The 24200-nt window shown below is 36.4% G+C and overlaps 3 protein-coding genes across 3 annotated transcripts in view; all 3 read left to right on the top strand.

Moving 5' to 3' along the window:
- LOC143913565 (transmembrane emp24 domain-containing protein 1-like) overlaps positions 1–24200 on the top strand; it is a 138479-nt gene that overhangs the window by 111262 nt on the left and 3017 nt on the right. The window lies entirely within an intron of this gene.
- LOC143913370 (DNA polymerase alpha catalytic subunit-like) lies at positions 5488–12803 on the top strand. Its single transcript, XM_077433104.1, has 4 exons — positions 5488–5664; positions 5750–5879; positions 5950–6136; positions 11816–12803. The coding sequence occupies exons 1-3, from the start codon at positions 5617–5619 to the stop codon at positions 6123–6125; spliced, it is 354 nt and encodes a 117-aa protein (XP_077289230.1). The 5' UTR covers positions 5488–5616; the 3' UTR covers positions 6126–6136; positions 11816–12803.
- LOC143913545 (uncharacterized) lies at positions 22138–24199 on the top strand. The gene is made up of 3 exons (XM_077433406.1): positions 22138–22574; positions 22647–22880; positions 23002–24199. Exons 1-3 carry the CDS (start codon positions 22374–22376, stop codon positions 23872–23874), a joined length of 1308 nt encoding a protein of 435 aa, XP_077289532.1. The 5' UTR covers positions 22138–22373; the 3' UTR covers positions 23875–24199.

The following is a 24200-nucleotide window of genomic DNA, read 5'->3' as shown; positions in this document are numbered from 1 at the left end:
ACATTAACATTAGAATAATATAATACTATGATCAGTGGCGGACTGGGACTGAAATTAGTGCATGCCAGGAGTCAAAGGGGGCCCCCACAGGGTTAAAAAAATTTGTCCCCCCCCCCTCATATAACAAAATTTTCTTCTTTCCATCACGCTAAAAATCAAGGGTAAAAATTTTTTTTCAAAAATGGGAATAAACAAATTTAAGTACAAGAAAAATGGCAAAAGCAAAATAGATCCATAAATTGTATATTTCGTTTTAACCCTTGTCCTAGGTAAATACAATGCATCATAAAAGAATGCGGCATAAAAGCGGCTTTTACTTTCGGCAGAAAACAATGAGGGTGTCATTTAAGCTGATTTTTGATAAAATATTATGTAAAAAGTGAAAAAAGCGCCGCAGGCGAAAATTTTTTTCCAAAAATCTTCACATGGTCAACAAAAATCGATCATCAAACTGAGTCACTAAAAAACTATCAATTAACTTAATATCTACCGACTGTCTTTTCACTTTATCTACATACATATGTATGTACATACATGTACGTAATAACAATAGATAAAGTTTTGTGATCATTACTTTCCATTATATGTATGTTTTTTGTATAAAATATTTTTATCTAGAAAACAATGACGTCTATCAATCAATCGTCCATGATTAATGCCTTGGGCATATCGGTTCATATAATGTACATATAAATTGATACAATATAAAAGGATATGGACTTTTTATCTGTTAATAAAATAAAATAAAAAATAGATAAACACAAACAGACATACATTTATATATGTAAAAAAACACGTTGCTAAAGGCAAATCATATGTTTGTAATATAAACAATTCAAAAATAATTAAATCATATGAAAAATCTGATTTATCTGCAAGTTGGTAAATTCACACACGCAATGACTAACAATTATAATTGAAAGTGAAATTACCATAAAAATGAAATTATAATTTATATTAAATGGTCAAAAAATGCTTGCATAATTATGTACACACATACTTTATTGCATTTTAGAGATACAAAATATATTTTCAATTTTACACACATTTATAGTATTTCCGGTTAATAATTTTCAACAAATGAAAATTCACTTTATTTACCCGTACCTATGCCATTACCTCACAATACGATTCATTGCATTATTTTAATTATTTAATTATAGCAAATCCATCGGATGTATCCAAAAGGTACCCATTAGATATGAGAACGTCATTTCATTGTTACGTTTAAGCATTAAGAACCAGGAAATTGCGATCAATTGCGGACATTACGTTAAAATTTAATGGTTAAACTTACATTTTTGTGTATATAAAATTATTTTTATCTCAACCAGAAGTAGTACTTTTACCCTATAAGATTGAGGTATTTTTATTTTTTCGATCGTATTGAACTGACATCTCGACGTATTGAACTGACATTTCATATCTATAATTATAAACCTAATGCCAAGTTATATATAAAATTTCGTGAACACCCGTTAACCGAAAGTGGCAGTTTACTCCTGTTGGCAGTTTACCGGATTTTTCTTCCACTATTTTAATCGACCCTTTAAATATGTCTGCTCTTCAAAATATAATAACAAAAAAAATCATCTAATTTAAGTAACCAGAAGTGGGATTTTTTCCTCTAAAAAGTAAAAAAAAATCATTTTTGATTGAACCGATTCAGTAAAATATTAATTTAAAATCTTTCTTGAATACAAAAAATATACGAACTTTCGGAAAAATAAACGTTACACATCTGTTTTTGAGACAAAATAAAGTAAAGGGAACCTTTGTTACGATTCGCTCCATAGGATGAACAATTTCTATGAATTTTACCCAAGGCATACCACTTAAAAACCGAGAAAATATACTTGCTTTGAAATAATCTTTTTTTTTTCAAAGCACATGGCAGCGATTATTTTATTCGTTACCCAAAATTAACATACATAAGAAATAAACGTAGCATTCATAGATCCATAGTATCTAATTAATCATTAAATTCATAATATTTTTTAAATTCACACTATTCCTTAATTTAGGGAGGCGAGTGCCCCCCTATGCCCCCTCCCAAATTACGTCCCTGAAAAAAATGAATAATATTTTCAATTAATTTTAATCGAAAATCGGGATTTTGGGGAGGGGGCCCCTATCCTATATTTCTATATACATGGATGTGTCTAGATTAGGAATAGATTTTATATTCGGAAACTGTTTAAAATTGTGTATTTAAATCCTACTATATCGTCAAAGTATAATCAAATTTTATTTTTAAAGTATGAAGTTAATTTAAATCTCTGGTTGATGATGAATCGTCCTATCAAAATTTTTTTAAGCAATTCAGTTTATATTATTCACGGAAATTTGTTTATTCCCATTTTTATTTCAGTAGGTAGTTGTTACACAGATATTGGTATATACATAATATTGAGGTTAGAAATGGGCCCAGCAAAAGGGCCCACGCAAATGTTGAAACTTACATTTCGAGCCTAATATAAAAAGTTAACCGATCCTTGGGCTGTTAAAGCAAGGATCGGTTCATTAGTTGTATGTGTATATCGTAAGAAATTTGTTTTGTTGAAATACCCAAACTTTAGGTCCCAAAGTGCAATATCACACATGAAATAGTTAAAAAGTTATTTAATTTAACTGAGGGCCCATATTTTCTAACAGATAGTGGGGCCCACATGCCATCGGGCATGTTCGCTTGTATGGCCAGTCCGCCACTGACTATGATTACTAACAAAATTATATTAAAATTGTAAAATAGAAAATGATCAATAGATCAGTAGCTATTAAAATAGATATAGGATGTATTGTGAACATAATTTCATAATAATAAAAAGCATATATAAAGTAGACGAAATTGTTTTTGACGATGCGAGTATGTTATAATATAAAAATTCAATACAGTACAAATAAACATAAGCTTTGTGGCGGCTCGCTTATACGACATGGTCGAGTTTGGTTGCCTTCCTGCGAGTGGGGACCAACCCGGCTGGGTTCGGAGAGCCACTACTCACTCTGTCTTCAGCTGTCATATAATAAACACGTGCATTAACATGCCAGTCGTCTCATTCGTTCATCCTCCATAGCTTCACAATTATAAGTTGGTTCGTCGGCGTGTGTAAATATGAAAGGCCTAGCACGTGGAGCGTTCATTAAATCAACTTAATTTCTCAGAGTTAACGGGTGGGTCACTGTGTCGTCGGTATGTACCTTTAGCAGGATTGTGTAGGCATTTCTTTATTTATCCATATCGTAGAAAATTATAGATGGCATTAACCTACACACTGACAGAAAACCATTAATTATGTATATTAATATTATTAATCGTTGAGACTGGCAAGATTAAGGGAGAGTCCGTTTTATTTCGGCAACGGCGAAAATCACAGATGACTATGACTATGTATAGAAATACACATGTACATACATGCATATGTACATGTGTATAGCATAAGCTAGTATATAATTTTATAAAAAATATAAATAAAAATATTCGTCTATTAAATTCTATTGAATATTTTTTTCTCTTATACGTATGTACCTGTGTTACACGTATATCTTTAGGTGTTACTAGTGTTGGACCCGTTGATTTCAACGGGTGGTTTCGAAAAGGAATTGAAACTCGAATAAAAATAAAGTTAAAGATATTGAATCGACTGGTTTCGGAAAGAAATTGATGCACGAATTACGAAGTGATTACGAATTACGAACTACGTTTTGTGCATCGCCGACCTCCTGACGCCTTTGCCCCCGATGCCTCCGTCGCTCCGGGGCCTTCGGCCCCAGCGCCGCCGACGCCTCCGGCGCCTCCGACGCCTTCGGCACCCCGGGGGCTTCGCCCCCAGCGCCGCCGACGCCTCCGGCGCCCCCAGCACCCCCGATGCCTTCGGCACCCCGGGGGCTTCGCCCCCAGCGCCGCCGACGCCTCCGGCGCCCCCAGCACCCCCGATGCCTTCGGCACCCCGGGGGCTTCGCCCCCAGCGCCGCCGACGCCTCCGGCGCCCCCAGCCCCCCCGATGCCTTCGGCACCCCGGGGGCTTCGCCCCCAGCGTCCCCGATGCCTTCGGCATCCCGTCGCCCCCAGCCCCCCCGATGCCTTCGGCACCCCTAAACGGCAATTAATCTTGGGGGCGTGGGGGGCGAAGCCCTAAAAGGCAACTGATCATGGGGGCGAAGCCTTGGACGGCATTTAATCATGGGGACGTGGAGGGGCGAAGCCCCAAAAGGCATTAGTTAAGGGGGGCGAAGCCCTAGACGGCAATTAACCATGGGGAAGTGGAGGGGCGAAGCCCTTATCGGCAACTGATCATGGGGGCGAAGCCCTAGACGGCATTTAATCATGGGGGCGCGGAGGGGCGAAGCCCTAAAAGGCATTAACTAAGGGGGGCGAAGCCCTAAACGGCAATTAATCTTGGGGGCGCGGGGGGCGAAGCCCTAAAAGGCAACTGATCATGGGGGCGAAGCCCTAGACGGCATTTAACCATGGGGGCGCGGAGGGGCGAAGCCCTAAAAGGCATTAACTAAGGGGGGCGAAGCCCTAAACGACAATTAATCATGGGGGCGCGGGGGGCGAAGCCCTAAAAGGCATTAACTAAGGGGGGCGAAGCCCTAGACGGCATTTAATCATGGGGGTGCGGAGGGGCGAAGCCCTAAAAGGCATTAACTAAGGGGGGCGAAGCCCTAAACGGCAATTAACCTTTGGGGCGCGGGGGGCGAAGCCCTAAAAGGCATTAACTTAGGGGGGCGAAGCCCTAGACGGCTTTTAATCATGGGGGCGCGGAGGGGCGAAGCCCTAAAAGGCAACTGATCATGGGGGCGAAGCCCTAAACGGCAATTGCTCATGGAGCGTGGAGGGGCGAAGCCCTAGAAGGCAAAGGCTCAGGGGGGCGCCGAGGGCGAAGCCCTTGAAGGCAAAAAAAAATTTTGATTTTTTTTTTTGATTTTTTAAAATTTTTTTTTTGATTTTTTTTTTTTTTTTGATTTTTTTTTTATTTTTTTTTTTGATTTTTTTTTGATTTTTTTTTTATTTTTTTTTTGATTTTTTTTTTATTTTTTTTTTAATTTTTTTTTTAAATTTTTTTTTTAAATTTTTAAATTTTTTTTTTTTTTAATTAAATTAGCTTAGTCATGTTTAAGCGGTTTATATTATAAACACTGAGCGAAGCCGGGTAATACAGCTAGTATACAAATAAATATACAAATATACAAATATACAAATATATTTAGCGACAGTCCGTTTTTATATATATTATAATTGTTTCAAATTTAATATTCGATATTATATTTTCATAGGTGTGTTTTATGTAGGAACTGGTTGACGTGCTCGTACAAGTGTATATGTATGTACATACATCGATCATTTTCATCATCGCTTCATCGATTATGAGACTCGAGGTCAAGGTCGATCGCCAAAAATGAATCTCAATGGACAAAGTAAGCCCCTCGACAGAACCCAACACACAACCGAAAACCCGTTTGATACAACTGACGATTGTCCACGCATAAAAACCGGTCAACATTCGCACGTTTGCGTATTGAGGAAATTCTCATTACATCATCAGAATGACAGGCCGTCTTCGCAGATTAACGCGTACGTTCAAATCACAGGAAACTGAAAGATCGTGCTAAATGCAATTTAGCGAGAAATGTACTACACCACCGTTAACAATAGCTACAGTATGTGCTTTGATTAAATAGTGGTTTTTATTTTAAATGATATATAATTTATCTGTACTGGTAAATTAATTTGCATTTTTTTTAGATTCATTGTCGCACTGTGATAGATCCGAAAACACGCCACAATATGATTGTTATGCTCACGTGTTTGATAAGCAATTCATTTGAAATACATAAACCGCCTACTAATCCACCATTCCAACAACATTTTTGCGGTATTTATATGTTCGACTGTGATAATCAACTCATTGGAGTTCTATTTATTGATTTATTTCAAATTTTTAGTGTTCACCCGCTCGTCAAACGAAATATGGCCAGCCGATTTGAAGCAGATGTTGAATTTCAAAGGCACTAAATTGACCAAGTGCGAATCTGAAAGGGAACTTCTCAGTTACTTTTTGGTTCAATTTTGGAAGTTGGATCCTGATTTAGTAGTCGGGCATGATCTTCTCAGGCAATGATTAGTGGATTCGTAAGTTTTAAATAAAATAAAATATATTGAGCATTACTTGAAAATATTAAGATATACTTTTCTACTTACATATTTATTTATTTATTTATATATATTTTAGCTATCAAGCTAATTTAAAAATACATCTTAATTATTATACTTAACTCTAAAAATTATAATTAACTTATATGTACTGTCCCTCACAGAGGTGTCTCTTCGCACCTCGCAGGAATGCATCCATGTTTTTAGCAGACCTGACGCACTCAGGGAGGGCATTATGCATGAGCACACCCCTGTGAAAAACACCCCCAGCCGTCTTATTCTTTCTTACTCTACTTACAACTAGTTTGTCCTTATTTCTAGTATAAAAACTATGTTTATCTCTATTCCTTATTATATAATCATCAAAATACTTAGGTAATAACTTATGATCTAACTTATAAACAAAAGACAATGTACTAATATTTAGACTAATTCTAATACTCATCCATCCTAATTCATCTAACATACTTCCAATACTCTTAAATCTACTAACATTCAAAATAGCTCTCATAGCTTTATTCTGTATTTTTTGCATTTTTTCTAAATCTTGGCCACTAAACAAATTAAGCACAGTGGCACAATAAACCACATGTGGCAAGACAATTGAATTAAACACTAAAATTTTACTTTTTTTACTTAAAATATTTCTTAATCTACATAATACACCAACTTTTCTAGCCATTTTTTTTATTATATAGTCAGCGTGCATTTTAAAATTTAGTCCTGAATCTATGTATACACCTAAGTATTTTATATTTTCAACTTTTTCAATTAACTTATCATCAATTCTAATTTCATTCAATATATTTTTATTTTTACCATTCAACCACATCATTTTTGTTTTATTCACATTCAACTTTAATTTATTTTCACACAACCAGTCATTCACATAATTTAATTCTATATTTAAAATCTCAGACATTACATCAACATTCTTTCCAATTATATATAACAATGTATCATCTGCAAACAAATGTATTTTACACCTCTTAATTACCTTAACAATATCATTTATATATAATATAAATAATAAGGGTCCCAATTTGGACCCTTGCGGCACTCCATGAGGTGTTACAAATTCAGAGGATAGCACCTTATCAATTTTTACTATTTGCCTTCTATTATTTAAGTATGATTGAAGCCACTTTAATACTATACCATTTATTCCTAACTTATATAATTTTTGTAATAAAATATTCCTATCTACTGTCTCGAACGCTCGCTTAAAATCTAGAAAAACTGCTCCAACAACCATGCTAGATTCATCCATCGCCTCCATCCAATCAGAAACCACCAATTGGATAGCGGTTTCTGTTGAATGTTTCACTCTAAATCCAGACTGTTCCACAACCAAACAATCATTTATACTAATGAACTCTTTCAATTGAATCATAACGATTTCCTCCAGCATCTTCTCAACAATTGGTAACATATTGATGGGCCTCATTTCACTGGCTTTATGTGTGCCAGTACAATAGTAGACACCTTCCATGCATCCGGGACGGATCCCACTTCTAACGATTCATTTATTAATTTCAGTAACTGACGTCCAACCATGTCCCAAGTGTTGATTAAAATATCTAGAGTCAATCCATCCATACTACATACTAGAAACTGATTTCATACCCTTCAATACACCATTTAATCCCCCCATTTCCACTAATTTAAACCTATCTATCTTATATGTATGTATGTTAAGACGTATCAATTTTTAATACAGGGAACATACAAAATCGATATTCAAAACATATCAACGTGTGATCTAAAGGTCCAATTCACGAAAGTGTTTATATAAAGTCCAATACGGTATACCGTTAGCTTGGTGAAAATAGAGATGAAATGATATGGAATTTTATAATTGATGAGGAATTGCAAATGACAGAGGTTATTTTTAATAAATAACCTAATTAAATGCAACAGTCCTCAAAGTGGATTTTCTTTTAATTTATCAAATAATTTATCTAATAATCTAAAGAAATCCAATAGAAAGTAGGTATAAAAATTACAAATTAAAAAAATTACAAACAAATCCTAGATCACTATTCTAGATAACTACCGCTGAGGATTTAAAGTTTTGTAAAGGTGTGTTTAGACTCTCTAATATATCTTGCAACGATATAAAATAAACAAAATAAGTCTATTGATGAATGTATTTCTTCCTAACTAGTTCCATCTTCTTCATTGTTGTTCAAATGTAATGCTAGCAATCTAAATGCCAAGCCACAATCTCAAATACTCCGCAGTTAGGGATTTCCAGCGGGTAATTCCGCTATGGTTATAAATTCAGACATTTCGGTGTAAACGCGTCTTTATAAATGTAATTGTACGGATTATACGACCCATGTTCAATGCATTTTTATTTCAATGCTACCTGGAAAGGCTTAGCGGGTAGTATTCTTGTTTACTTTGCACATGCTTAATACACAACGCCTATCAGCGTTTTTCAAGTCCATGAACTTGTCAACACCGATGGGCGTTGGTCAGCATTCAAAGGGCTAATAATCAGAAAAAAGAAAAATGGGGGCGCCTCGCGGTCTGCTGCACCTTTGAGCTGGCCCTGCCGGTGATGTAAACACGGTCGACATTTACTCTAATTATGTGAAGGTCTCTGTAAATATACTAAATACAGAGTTCATATTTTGGGTATTCCTCAGTAATACATAATATGTATTAGATAAAGTTTTTATAATATGTATGTATTTATCGGAGGCAACAGAAAAAAATATTTTATCAAAGAATCGGGCATAAATTTAAATGTAAGAGTGTGTTGTGCCATTTCTTTTGTCATTCAGTTTTAAGATCGTGTACAGTGTGATCGGCAGTTCATTTGCAATTCGCGATTATTATTTACGGTAATAATTGTTTTCATGTTGCTATGCTACTTTGTGTATTATATTTATATATTTTCAAAGACCGTTCTAATTTTAGACAAAAAACATGGCTGAAAGAAATATGATGAATGAAGAGGAATATGATAGCGATCTCGATTTCGAAATAAACGATAATTTAACTGATACGGAAGATTTTATTGAAGATATGGAAGATTCAGATTCGGAATTAGAAGCCAGTGAAAATGAAGCTGAAGAAGAAATGTATACATCGAATCAAGGAGTTCAATGGAATTCATTACCACCAACATCCGCAAGACGTAGACAGTGCAATATTGTCACCGAAAATGCAGGACTTATAAATGACAGTACTACTGTGAATACTATTGGAGAAATGTTCTGTTTATTTATAAATTCCAATATGGTGAGAGAAATCTGCGAACAAACGAATCGTCAGTTAGATCGTACATCCACGACTAGGATCGAGCCGATATTGGCAGAGGAGATGTTTGCATTTGTTGGAATAATGCTCGCGTCTGGCGGAAGTATAACGACAAAATTGAGTCTTAATGAATTGTGGACCAATGACAGTGCTTTTTGTCGGCCATTTTTCACGGCATCTATGCCTCGGGATAGGTTCATCACAATATTCAGTCGAATTCGTTTTGACGACAAAGAAACCAGACAAGAGAGAAAAAACGCGTCGTCTGATAAATTAGAACCTATCAGGACAGTTTTCAATCAATTTGTAGATCAGTGTAAACGTAATTATTCTCCAAGTTGCAACATTACTGTGGATGAACGTTTGGCTACCTATAGAGGCAATTGCCCATTCCGCGTGTATGTGAAGTCGAAACTGGGTAGATATGGGATAAAAATGTGGGTATCGGCCGACTCTTCCACAGCATATATATTGAATGTCCAGGTTTATACAGGCATGGTAAATAATTGTCGAGAAATAAATCAAAGGAATCGTGTAGTGATGGATTTGGTTCAACCGCACTATGGCACCAATAGAGGTGTAACAACCGACAACTTTTTTACCTCGATGCCATTGGCTGATAGCCTTCTAGACAAAGGGTTAACTCTTACTGGTACCCTACGTAAGAATAAACGGGAAATTCCCAAAGAATTTCTACCATCGAAACATAGACCTTTACATAGTTGCTTGTTTGGTTTCACATCAACCAAGACATTAGTTTCGTATGTGTCAAAGGAAAATAGAGCGGTTTTGCTGTTGTCTACACAATTTCATGACAGTGAAGTGAGTAGTGATGAAGAAACGAAGCCGAAAATAATAATGCATTACAATAAAACAAAAGGCGCAGTAGATATCGGCGGTAAAATGACGAGTGAATACTCTTGTGTAAGGTCAACGAGGAGATGGCCTTTTAGAATATTTATGGAGATGCTGGATATAGCTGCGCTAAATGCATATTTGTTATGGACGCAGAAATATCCAGAATGGAAGGCGAATGACAGACGTCGCCGAAAATGTTTTATTAGAGAGCTTAGTTTGGAATTAGCCATGTCCAATATTGTAAGGAGGAAAAAAAGTATGGTAAAGTTCCATAAGCAACAGCAAGATTCTATTGACATGGTTATATCGCAGTATCATCGGCAGTCACCAGAAGCGCATTCCACTAACATTCCGCAAGAAGGCGTATCGGAGAGTACATCTACCATTTCTAGAGTGCAAACGAGAAACTGCAGATTCTGCCCTCACTCAATAGTAAAAAGAACTCGATTAATTTGCCATACCTGTCAAAAACCTGTGTGTATGTCGCACAGAATAGAAAAAAAAATTATTTCATGCTCCGATTGTGATGTGTAATGAACGCAAATATTTCATTTGGGGACTATTTAAAGGTCAATTATATAAAAAAAATTTTCCATTCAGCCAGCCAGTGAGCTAGGAAACACACGTTAAACCTCAAATCTTATCCTGATCTTTGACTTTACACTTTACACTACAAGTACAGTTTAACAGTACAATTAACTTTTTTTGATGAGTGGGGTTATATTTACACACATAAAAAAAAATCAGTACTATTCACACAGTGGCTGGTAACATTGTTATACAATAAATTGTACAAAGTTTGAGTAGTTCACAAATTTGGTTAGTCAATGTGTGATACGGGTAATAATATAGTATAGATATACATTTCACAAACGACAGTAAGGAAATTAATCGGTTATTCCCCAAAATCTGATTAATCCAGACTAATACGCTATTGGGTGAATAAAAATGCATTGTTTTAAAGCGGTTTCTAATGTTATAAATACGAAGAATTCCATATATGATAATTTGGGAGTAAAACATACAATAACAAACAAAATGGAGGCTGATGGACAAATTTTGAGGGGATAGTCGGATTCAACAGGCAAAATCGTTGTTATTATTACATTGAAAGCGCAGAAAATTAGAAAAAATATAGTTATGTCAATGCTTTGACTTAAGAAAATTGTGAATCATTAACCGAACTACATTGTATTTACTTTTATTTTGCACCATCTAATTTTGCCAAAGGACGGCACCTTCATTTGAAAATATATTTTATACACATCTCGTACGTTTTTCGCACGGATACTATCAAATACCACATCAGCTTTACGCCAAGTACTTGGTATAATCTGGTTAATACTTACAATTTACATCTTCAAAATCCACATAGTTCCTCGGTGTATAGGTTTTTTAAGCGGCACCATTTATGACTGTTCATAATTTGTTAATCTCATATATTTTAGTAACAATTACATGTACATACAATATTTCAGTCTTATTTGCCTTCCTGTGGCGATTAAATACCATTTTTTCTATTAATTGCAGGACACTGGAAGAGAAAACAGGCAGGCAGAGGCTGCCATGGAGCAGACAGGCCGACAAAAAGAAGCTGGCAAGGGGGTAAAGTCCGGCATAGTATCCAAATGTGCCCGCATTCAAGAGTTGAATCCAATTATTAAGGACATAAAATTGATAAGTGACAACCTAAATAAGGAAGAAGCAGAAAACGAATTCGAAATTTTCGGCAAATCTGTTGGAGTGCAGTTGAAGACTCTATTTGAGGAGGACGCCGTCATGGCACAAGAACAGATACAGTCGATTCTAACTAGTTATAGATTAAAAAAAATAAGACATACAAATGAAATGTCTTGTATTGCACAAAGGCAATCACAACAATCGGATAGTGACGGTGTAGCACAATACATACTCAAAGATCGATTACATTGTCAAAGATGAGCATTAAACGTTTCCAGAAATTGATTTGTAATATTTACTATGTATGTATCGTGAATTTCGTAAAACCAATTAAAAATAAATAAATCGGCTTTTATTTCCAAGATAATATGATGTATATCTTTTCATTATTACCTTGATCTGATCTTTCAACGCCTTCGCGATAGCATCAACTACTTCTGGGATAATATTTTTATTATCTTATATATTATGCTTTCAAGGAGAGTGGTCACGGTTCGACTACCACTAGTAGCTGTTGGCCAGTCTTTGGTTTGTGACTCCGGGTCGATCGTTTCCTTTCAGAGTTTGCCAATTTTTCTGATTTTCATTGAAACTGTAAATTGGTATTTCCTTTACATAATATCAGCTGTTTGTACAAGTTTTTTGCTATCATTCTAGGACCAACTGGGCCAAGAAGAATGTATGAATACTTGAGACCAGTGGTTTCCAAACTTATTGCTACTAGGCTACCCCTTTGAAAAAAAAAATCTTAACCTGGTGCCTCCCCCCCCCCCCTAACTATGTATTTGAAAAAATTATACAAACACATTTTGAAATTATAAACTTGTTTTGTGAAATTACGTTGCTTTTTCTCTCCAAATTTTCAATTTAATTGGCAATACCTACAAATTTGGAGTTCCAAATGTGCATCGTAAGGGGTAGTATTTACCGATGCGGTGCAAACGATCGACAAGCGCCAGACAGACTGAACCACAGATTAACGACACGTGTACCTTATGCGTGCGCACTGCTCGCACTTACACTAAGCTAAATCTACCCGAGTCCCGACATACCTACCCTGTATACGTTCTGTGCTTCTGATACTTTAGTTCCGAATTTTGCCTTATTAAACTTGCCAGAAAGATCCAACTCAATTTTAATAATTGCATTTGTGCACATCGAAAGGTTACTCGTTATCTGATTTGCAATCTATCATTCGTGTAGTCGAGAATTGCGTTTAAAGCAGCCATCCAGATAATCTGTGGTTCAGTCTGTCTGGCGCTTGTCGATTGTTTGCACCAAAACCATAGGCTCCTAAACCACTCAACCGATTACGATGGAACTTTCAGGATTTGTTGTATGCATATCCAGGAAGATTACTGTGAAAAAAATGCTTAATAATAATATTCGTAATTACGATTTTACCGACGCGAACGTCCGCGTAGATTAGGTCCAAGTGCATTCATATTGTGTCAACCCTGTACACATTCATATGTAAAATGATATATAACCACACCATAAACTTGTGTAACGTTTTGCTTATTTTGTAGATGCACAGAGGGAAAATTACAAAAGTTGCTTCAGATGATAACATACCAAAAAAGGATACTATTGAAATTCTAGCGGAAGAAATACCATTGCGTAATACCTTAGATAATGTGTGCTCTACACATTCTGTATTGGACCACAAAACTAATTTCCAACATGATCTTGTGACACAAACGCCTCACACTCAAAAAAATCTGTATAAATGTGGCATTTGTTCCAAGTCATTTAATAGGAAAAAATACCTCAGTGCACACATGCATATTCATACTGGCATAAAGTACACGTGTGACATTTGTTTAAAATCGTTCGCTAAAAAATTTAATCTCGGGGTACACATGAGTGTTCATAGCGGGGTAAAGTCACACAAATGTAACGTTTGTCTAAAATCATTCTCCCAAAAAAAACTACCTTAAGATACATATGAGCTGCCACTCTGCAGAAAAACCGTTCAAATGTGATATTTGTTTAAAGTCATTCTTGCTAAAATTTGATCTACGCGTACACATGAATATTCATGCTGGGGTAAGGCCACACAAATGTGACGCTTGTTTAAAATCATTCGCTCGAAAATATCAACTCGTGAGACACATGAGTCGCCACTCTGGAGAAAAACCGTTCAAATGTGATATTTGTCAAAAATCATTTGTCATAAAATATTACCTAATGCTACATTTGAGACACCGCTGTGAAGAAAAACCGTTCAAATGTCACATCTGTTCAAAATCATTCACTACGAAATTTCACGTCGGTGCACACATGAGCACTCATACTGGAGTTAAGTCATACAAATGTGACATTTGCTTAAAATCGTTTGTTCATAAGTATTACCTGGTGAAACACATCAGTCGCCACTCTGAAGAAAAACCGCTCAAATGTGACATTTGCTTGAAATCTTCCAAGACAAAATCTGACCTCTGTGTACATACGAGTATTCATAGTAGGGTAAAGCCACACAAATGTGACGTTTGTCTAAAATCATTCATTCAAAAATCTTCACTCGCAAGGCATTTGAAGTGTCACACTGGAGACAAGACACACAAATGTGATATATGTTCAAGATGCTTTTCTCACAAATCTAACCTCGTTGTACACAAGAATATTCATAGTGAAGTAAAGCTACACGAATGTGACATTTGTGTAAAATCGTTCGCTCAAAAACGTGTCCTTGTAAGACATATGAAACTTCACGCTAAGGAAAAACCTTAGCAAAAATTTCCTTATGAATCATTCGATATCTCATACTGTAAGCTAGAATTGAATATCTCCTATCAGCACATTTGACCAAAGGTTACCCCACGGTGACTCCTACAGTCGTAATGATGTTTAGTGCAGAAGTACTAAACATCATTATTATCTTCTTCTTCTAATGCCGAATCAGTATTCGGACTACGGTGTCACGACAACTGGCTCACGGACCTTTGACTCAACGGCGTTACGCGAACGAAATTTCACTCACGCGACAACTGTTGCGTGGCTCTGATCTACACTTATCTACATACATATGCACACTACACCATATTCAGTGACTTCAGAAAAGGATAGGAATCACCAATCTAATTGTTAAAGTTGGAAAATTTGTACATATTGTAACGTAGACATTAGGTGGGTGGGGCTCATGGACCGATGGTTTACGAGCGCTAATCACCTGATCTCTCGTTCGCGCCAAAATGTCCTCGCCGGATGAGTAAGCCGTATGTAACGGCCAATAGGATCGCCTAACTCATCGACCAATAGTTTAGTATGTATGTATGTATGTGTGTTGTGCCCAACGGGTGTAAATATGGGGCGCTCTCAGCCTGGAGGCCATTCCGACCTGGAGCGCCGACGGGAGCACACGAATAAACACCTTCTACAACCCTCCTGCGTCTTTCTCTCCGATTCTGGAAGCCCCCTCTTCACGTCCACGCAACAATATTTTCCTACTTCACCACACATCTACTCGTCTTCAAATTTACATCCACATTGTTTTTCACATCACAATCACAATCACATTCGGGTATATAACGCACTCGTAGTGCGTTCTATCGCATAACATTTCACACAGACAAAATTTGGTCGCGCTGCTTCTCTGCAGTGCGGTCTAAGCTTTATAATGAAGACATTGTTTACTTTATTCTTATTTTGTTTATAGTATATTTTTCATACTGATTCTCCTTGTTTTTATATGTTGTGATTTTATATTCATTAAATATAAATTATGAAAATTATTTTGCTTTTTTTCTTGACAAACATTGCGATTGATTGGGGCCTACCACACCATCAATATGATCACGTGATGCACTTGTATCGCGATCCGTATTGATAGTGTAATACACCCCCACCCCCCCCCTAAGAATTATGCCATTGATGACATATGTATATACAAACGGGTATCATTTATTGGCCCGCCAAAATTGTTCTATTTTCATACAAATTAGGTATTTAACACGACATTATATGCGAATCATGTTTTTATTGTGTGTTTTTGAATGCATTGTACAATTTTTAACGACGCTTGCCCATCTTGCGAGTAATATAAACAAACAGAGAAGTTTTTTTATCGGACATATGTCGAGCACCAAGCATCAAATACGATGTTCCGTGATCGAGATATTAGTAATGTGCGCGAGGTCGCTTTGTGCGGAATAATCACCGAGCCGTTTTTAATGATTCTTATTTATATCCGATATTTTTTTTTAGTTTACAATGGAATTCAAGTACTCAACCACCGAGCGAGGAAAACGATTGTTGATTCACTCAGGATTTGCATATCACCATTCGCGCACTTCAAATGGGGTGTCAACATGGAGGTGTAAACAAAATCGCTCTCTGCGGTGCCATTCTAGCATGAAGACCAAGAATGATGTCATCGTATGCCAACCGAGCGCCCATTGTCATGAATCCTGCCTTCAGGATATAGAAGCCAACATCGCCAAGAGGAAAATGGTGCAAGCCATGAGTGCAGTCGGCGCCAATTCCCACGACGTCTTGGGGAGCATCTTATCTGAATTGAGCGATGAAGCACTCGCCTACATGCCAAAAAAAGCATCTCTATCGCGTTATCTTCAAAACCACAGAGTAAATAATCAGCCGTCGATCCCTACGACGGCTTCTTTTGAAATTCCTAATAAATATAGTGATTTTGTATTACACGACACGGGCGCCAATGACCCGGATAGGATTTTGACTTTGGGAGATGTAGATATATTAAATGAACTAAATAAAAGTGTGATCATCGGCGATGGAACTTTCGATACAGTACCACAAATATTTTTCCATCTATACACGTGGCATGCACGCGTAGGAAACACTTATCCGCCGTGTGTCTACTTTTTATTAAAAAACAAAACCCAAGTGACGTACGAACGTATGTTCGGTATACTGAAGGAGCTGATTCCCGAACTAGCTCCGACAGTCATTCTATTAGACTTTGAAAAGGCTGCAATAAAAGCAGCTCAAAAATCCTTTACAGGCAGTGAAATCAAAGGATCCCATTTTCACCTCAATCGAAGCCTGCTAGGAAAAATAAATAACGCAGGCCTAACATCTGAATACAATAATAATCTTGACCGTAAACTACTTCTGAAATCGTTATCTGCCCTGGCATTTGTGCCAGTTGATGAAGTGAAAACTGTTTTTTCCCTGCTTCATCCTATCTTTCCTGAGGAAAGCTGCTATCAGGATGTTGTAAATTGCTTTTACACGACATACATCGAAGGCATTGCTGGACGAAATTCACTGTTCCCAATCGCATTGTGGAATCACCATTCGGCAGCCATTGAACGATCACCCGAAACAACAAATTGCTGCGAAGTGTTCCACAATGCGTTAAATGCGTTGTTCAACTGCAGCCACCCCAGCATGTGGACGTTGTTGGATGGGCTGCAAAGAGATCTTGCATGCCATAAACTGACGGTGGCCAATATAAGAGCCGGTCGAATCGAGCCGAAAAATTTAAAATTTGAAAGACTCATTAGTGCCGTGTCTAGTGTCGTAAGTGGCTATCACCAAACTGATGATAAATTACTATACTTGCGACGTCTAGCTAACCTACAATAATTCTTTTTCCGGTTTTATGTACTTTTCGTTCTGCAAAAAAATATATTTTGTACATGTTGTAAATATTCAGGAATTTGTTTTTTTTGTTGGAAAATATTGTGTTAATTTGTTTATACAGTAGAACCTCGATTATCCGGATTGTTAAAAACAAACACAAATTTTACGATTTAGCTGCTTTGAAATGCGTAGCATACAATTTCGGAAATAAGACGGAAAAATGAGTTAGTTGTCTTCAAAATTCAATTCTCATAGGACATCTTAGGAATTCTCTTGAAAATTTGATAGCGATTTAAATAAGTTGTGGCTATTTGCAGGTACTATATCTGCGACAGGCGCAAAGCCTTCTGCACATGCGCGTGAACTTATAATCCGATTATAATTCCTTACATTTAATGTATGCTAGACTTGTTTAATCAATCGTTCATTATACATGAGGCAAATAAATTTCGCACGTTATTATAATAGATTTATGTCATTTAGCTAGTTCGCGGCTTGTACTTGTATGTAGGTATTATACGTTGTATATGATAATAATTTTCTAACTAATAATTAATAATATCAACTTATCTGGATTACATTTTTTACTCTACGTCACTTTACGAGTTCAAACTAAATTTTAAGAGGTTTAAAACAAAATTTTAACAGTAAACACGCTGACTTTGCGCCTGTCGCAGATATAGTACCTGCAAATAGCCACAACCATTTAAATATTTATTTTTAATATTACCAATATAGAAAAGAAAACGTGTTGTATTATCATTTAAAGACAAATTAGATATAATCAATGCTTTAAAAAGCGGTGCCTTACGACATTTTTTGTCAAATAAATATGGTGTTGGAACGTCAACGATCTCGGATACAAAAAACAAAGTGATAAAGAGGTTTGTAAAAAAATGATGTCAGAAGATGGAAGCTCAGAGCGCAAGGTTTTGAAAAAATGTAGAGTGTATTTTTATGCGGTTCATTCAAAGACGATCGGCTGGACAGCCAATATCTGGTCCATTATTGTATGAAAAGTATTATATATAAAGAACGGCTAACTTTCAGCAAAAATCCATAATTAAATTTCTAACTAAAGAGTAGTATAATATTGATATTCACATTATTATATGTATATTTAAATATAGACCAATAAAAATGTACACGTATTTCCCAGTCAATTGTGATTTTTTCGATTATCCGGATTTTTCACTATCCGGACTATCTTCATTCCCAATTACTGAACTTTCAGGCTTCATTTGAATGTGGATCGGTTGTTGTTGTTTTATGATAATTTTTGTACGATTATAATTGTGTATGTATGTATGTATAGGTTAACCATACATATGTATTCAATACAGTGTGTATTTTGATTTTAATTAATTTTTGATTAATATGTATGTACATACATATATCATGTATTATATGTTCGTGTTGTAAATATTGAGAAATTTGTTCATGAAATGTGTATATATATATATATATATTTTTAGTGTACATATTTAGGTTGCTTGAATATAAAACGTATTTTATGCTTTTGTATTTGACTTCCAGAATAGATAATTATTATAATTTCCCATCACCAATCTGGGTCTACTACGAATGATTGGTTGCTTGTGTACTATTCAAACAGTAGTATGTATGTATTTACATATATAGAGTGCCAGTAGTATACACGCGATACGGAGACTTAGATTTTACACAAATTATCATTTTTATTTACGAAAAACCAAATCTACAAGAGAAATTTAAATTTTGATTGTTGTTCTTATAGTTCTTATTGTTCATATATGTATTATATTCACAACACGATCCCAGTTTATATAATTTATTTTACATATTATCTTCGTTTGTACATTTTATAATGTTTTAATTTTAATTTTTAATGTCGGTGTTTATGCATAATCGGAAAAAACTCAAACACCCATTTTCAATACAAGAAGATTTGTGTAATATCCATATTTTATATTATAAATATAAAAATGCATACATATGTTGTGTTTTGTTTTATAGATATACATACATACATACATATGTATGTATGTATATCCATACTATCCTATACTATTTTTTTACATACAAGCATATCTACCAGGAAAGCCTAATATGGAAACCCCAATGCGCCTTCCTGGCCAATTACTAACGTCGATATACAATTTAACGAATCTATTGATAAAATAACGTTTTTGGGACATTTTTTTTATATTAATAGTCAAACTCGAAATTTGTGAGACATTTATGGACAAATTTGCAGCATTTTTATACAACTCAGCGAAATTCGAGATGCTGAAGGCTCGAAAATTGCGAGAAATGGGTAAAGGTTGGTTATTTTTGGAACCGTTTAAATGAAAATCAGATAAATTGGAACACTCCCACAGAAAACGATCGACCTGGAGTCATAAACCGGGGTCTGGCCAGCAGCAACCAGTGGGACTCGAACCAATGACCACTATATTCGAAAACATGTATGCTAACCACTAGTCCATGTTGCTGTACACTCTTCATAAAAACACAAAGCCATATTTACTATACACATGTCCAAATACGTGTAGAAAATACAATCTTAGGATGCTTTTCAATGTCGTCACAAATATAAAGATACACATTAGAAAATAAATAAATAATAATAACATCGCATCGGTTATACGTTTCATGCGAAAAATTATTATTCGACCATGATAATAAAAAACATGATCATAACATAATAAAAAAAACATAACAAACAATGATCGATCCAAATGAAAGGCCAAAGTCGCTTCACAGCATTTATTGAATATTTCAGGAAGTCCACACGTAACCAGCGCTCGCTCCAAAATAATATGATATAGTGAATGTACCTCCTAATAAAGGACAAGTTGCTCACCACAGCTTCCCCGATCCATTTATGTATCTATTGTCTAAGCACGTACAGGTTTAAGGAGGTCTCACGCACTCGCCCGGATTCTGAGAATTCCAAAAGGTACCGTTCAGCCTAATCCGGGGGTTCCTTATTGTCCATCCCCGAATGCACTTAGACAGCGGATACAATATCTAATGATGTAACGTGACGTCCTTCCAATCGTCCCGTCAGTTGGCAGCGGTTGCCAGTTTTTTCGAATGGCAGCCCCCAGGCAGACAGTTCCTACGCGGGAAGGCAGATGAGAGACGCTCTCTCGCACTCCGATCTTCAAAGGGGACAAACTTCCCCAGCAACTGTCCCGAAGCACGGAGAGTTCGCCATCTTGTGGTTGTTGAGCCACGAGAGACGGTTGAGAATCATCACTCCCTCCCCTGAGCTCCAAACAGTCTCCTGTAACTTCCACGCAGCTTCCTACCCCCGTGCGGGTTAAACTTTCCGTGGTAGCCGCCGGCTCCGTTAAGGTTCCTAGAAGCATCAGCCGGATATGCCAGTTTCACCATAGTGAAACTGGCCAGGGTAGACAGACCAGGTGCCAGTTTCACCATAGCTGTGCCCATATAGACGACGTGGAGTTTCTAACCAGGAACCTTACGACAAATACACGACAGCCCAGGTCAGTCAATCTGTTCCCATTGACCCCCATCACGAAACGAACCCACCTGGAAGGACGATAAACGTGTTCCTGTACGCCCATCTGGCTCTCCCCGCGTGAGAGTCGTGTAAACACGTTCGTTACAATATATAATTTCGAAAGAGACTTTGTACGGTTTAATGTAACTATGTCTGTACTGTATGTAATGTTTGATTGGGAGCATCGAAAACAAAATTTCCGTGACATCGATATTTATTTATTTAATAAACAGAGAGAAACTTACAGCTAAAATAAAGATAATAAAATAAATAGTTAAACATAAGTCAATTAAAAGTTTCTTCAAATAGCATGAAAAATGAACAATGGAACTTGTTATGAAGGCCAATAAAAAAAAATAATAATACAAAAAGAAAAATAATGACAAACTTGTAAATAATACTAGATTATGGTGAGTAACAGTAGAAAATTAAGCAAAAAGAATTAAAGTAAAAAACAAGAAAAAAAAGAACGGGTTAACAAAAAAACAATCTTGCAAATAAGTTCCTAATAGTAATCGAACTGTCATGAAATAGGTCAATATTCTCATCTAAGCCATTGTAGAAATTGCACACTGACGATATAAGAGTTTCAAGGATAATTAGTGGAGGCACTGGAAGCACACAAAAGGGGCCATTTTCGTAGGGACCGATTTGGTACATATAAAGAAAACTTACTTAGGATTGCAGAGTAGTCGATATCACCTCGTAGTATCCGTGAAAGTAAAGTTATATCAACTACGTGGCGGCGATAATATAAGGGAAGGATATGAAGCCTACGACATCGGGATTCGTAATTCATTTATTTTATATTAAATTTTAATGATAGATATCTAAGAAAACGTTTTTGAATAGCTTCAATACGATCAATAACGTAATAACGTAATGGGGGTTCCAAATTTGGCTGGCATACTCAAGATGGCTTATCGTCGAATATTATTTTTATTCGATTCAAATAATATTTAATAAAAAAAATGAATGAATGTGTACTATTGGATTAGCCATGTTTAAGCTGTTTATATTAAAAATACCGAGCGAAGCCGGGTAAAACCACGAGTAATAAATAAGTATATAGATTGTTAGTAAGAAATTACCGATGGCCATGCTTGGGGGTGTTTCGGCTGCATCCGTCAGCTGTCAGTTTACACTACGAAATACAACGGTCTCCCATTCAGCGAATATCCCTTTGATTGTACAACGATCCTTAATCTTTTACCCCTTCAAATACCGTCTCCTTGTCAAAAATACACTAAGTTCGACGTCCAGCAACATCGTCCTAGCGCTGACTGAATTGCTTTCGAGTTATTTTTATTAATTACTTAATATCTATGATTGGAAATGTTTGTATATATGCCACCTGATGTCCGCTGTCCACTATCACCTCTCCATTCTCGAGACGTTTGTGTTTCTCCCGTCCAAGTAGCGATGGAGTGCAGACTTTGCCTGTGCTCTGCCCCGCCGGAGGCTTTCGTCTCCATCCATGGTGATCCTCATTCACCGCATTTGGTGCAGCGCATTTGGACCGGCTGTCGGCTGCGGGTCAGTTATACTAACTCATTGCTTTGCTAACTCGTTAGTCCTCACAATTGTCACTCCCTTTCTCATTTGCAGGTTAGAAAAGATGACAAACTGCCAGATATGATATGCCTTTCGTGTGTCAACAATGTGGAATTGCTCGACAGATTTCGAAACACTTGTCTTCGGAGTGATGAAAGATCGAGGATAAGATCAGACGAGTCTTTGAAAGTCAAGCCAGAGGAAGCTTTGCTAGATGATTTAATATGGGAGGATGAGTCGGGTGCTAATTTGCCATCGAACATATCTAATTTACCAGACAACGGCGAGGTAAGTAAATGGGATTCGAGTGCCTTAGAACGATTCCAAGAAAAATATTCCATTAAATGAAAAAAAATCACATTCACAAAATTCACAATTAAAATTGTATAATGGTTGTTTTATTTTGTAGATAAATGGAGGGAAAATTACCTCAGCTGATGAAATGATAGATACCATTGACAATCCAGCGGATGAATCACCATTACGAAGAACCCTAGATACGATGCATAATTGCAACATTTGTTCAAAGTCGTTCAACAGGAAAAAAAGTCATGATGCACACATGTATATTCATACTAAGGCAAAGTCACACAAATGTGACATTTGTTCAAAATCATTCACTTATCAATATTTACTTTTAAGGCATTTGAAGTCTCACACTGGGGGCAAGCCACATGCATGTAGTATTTGTTTAGAGTCGTTCGTAACAAAATCTTCCCTCGGTATACACATGTGTATTCACACGGGGGTAAAGCCACACACATGTGACATTTGTTTAAAATCATTCGCTCAAAAAAATGACCTTATGGGACATATGAAAATCCACTCTGGAAACAAACCGTTCAAATGCGATATTTGTTCGAATGCATTTGCTACAAAATTTTACATTGCGAGACATATGAAAATCCACTCTGGAAAAAAACCATTCAAATGTCATATTTGTTCGGCTGCATTTGCTGATAGATCTTACCTTAAGAGACATTTGAGTCGCCACTCTGGAGAAAAACCGTTCAAATGTGGTTTTTGTTCAAATGCATTTGCTGATAGATCTAACCTTAAGAGACATTTGAGTCGCCACTCTGGCGAAAAACCGTTCAAATGTCATATTTGTCCGAGTGCGTTTGCTAAAAAGTTTTACATTGACAGACATATGAAAATCCACTCTGGAGAGAAACCGTTCAAATGTGATGTTTGTTCAAATGCATTTGTTGATAGATCTCACCTTAAGAGACACATGAGTCGCCATTCTGAAGAAAAACCGTTCAAATGTGATACTATTTGAAAATATGACTTCGGTGTGCACATATACCAGCAGCATAGCTCAGTTGTTAGGCTTCTGCTTAGCGTCGTGAGGTGCCGGGTTCGCTCGGGTGAAAATGAATATTTCAGAGTATGCTGCTGGTTAGACCTGGATTTGTGACTCCAGGTTGATCGTTTCCTATCAGAGTTTGCCAATTTTCTCTAATTTCATTGTTGAAACGGTTTCCGGTAAAAATTGGCCAAAATCCTTCCTATATATATACAATATGTCACCAATAATTTATTTATTTATTTATTTTATTTTACGGTCAAGAAAAAATTGACCATTTTACATGTTGGAAATAGAGA

This window comes from Arctopsyche grandis, chromosome 6, assembly GCF_051622035.1.
Source record: "Arctopsyche grandis isolate Sample6627 chromosome 6, ASM5162203v2, whole genome shotgun sequence".
In the NCBI taxonomy this organism is placed as follows: Eukaryota; Metazoa; Arthropoda; class Insecta; order Trichoptera; family Hydropsychidae; genus Arctopsyche; species Arctopsyche grandis.
Note: the sequence above shows the minus strand (reverse complement) of the source record. Positions and strands in the feature narration are given on the sequence as shown.

Excerpts from the sequence above, each read along its gene's own strand:
- LOC143913370 (XM_077433104.1), top strand. The coding sequence starts at position 5,617 with ATGCAATTTAGCGAGAAATGTACTACACCACCGTTAACAATAGCTACA. Across the intron at positions 5,665-5,749 it reads CACCGTTAACAATAGCTACA|ATTCATTGTCGCACTGTGAT; the intron begins GTATGTGCTTTG and ends CATTTTTTTTAG. Across the intron at positions 5,880-5,949 it reads ATTCCAACAACATTTTTGCG|TGTTCACCCGCTCGTCAAAC; the intron begins GTATTTATATGT and ends TCAAATTTTTAG.
- LOC143913545 (XM_077433406.1), top strand. The coding sequence starts at position 22,374 with ATGTTTGTATATATGCCACCTGATGTCCGCTGTCCACTATCACCTCTC. Across the intron at positions 22,575-22,646 it reads GGACCGGCTGTCGGCTGCGG|GTTAGAAAAGATGACAAACT; the intron begins GTCAGTTATACT and ends TCTCATTTGCAG. Across the intron at positions 22,881-23,001 it reads ATTTACCAGACAACGGCGAG|ATAAATGGAGGGAAAATTAC; the intron begins GTAAGTAAATGG and ends TTTATTTTGTAG.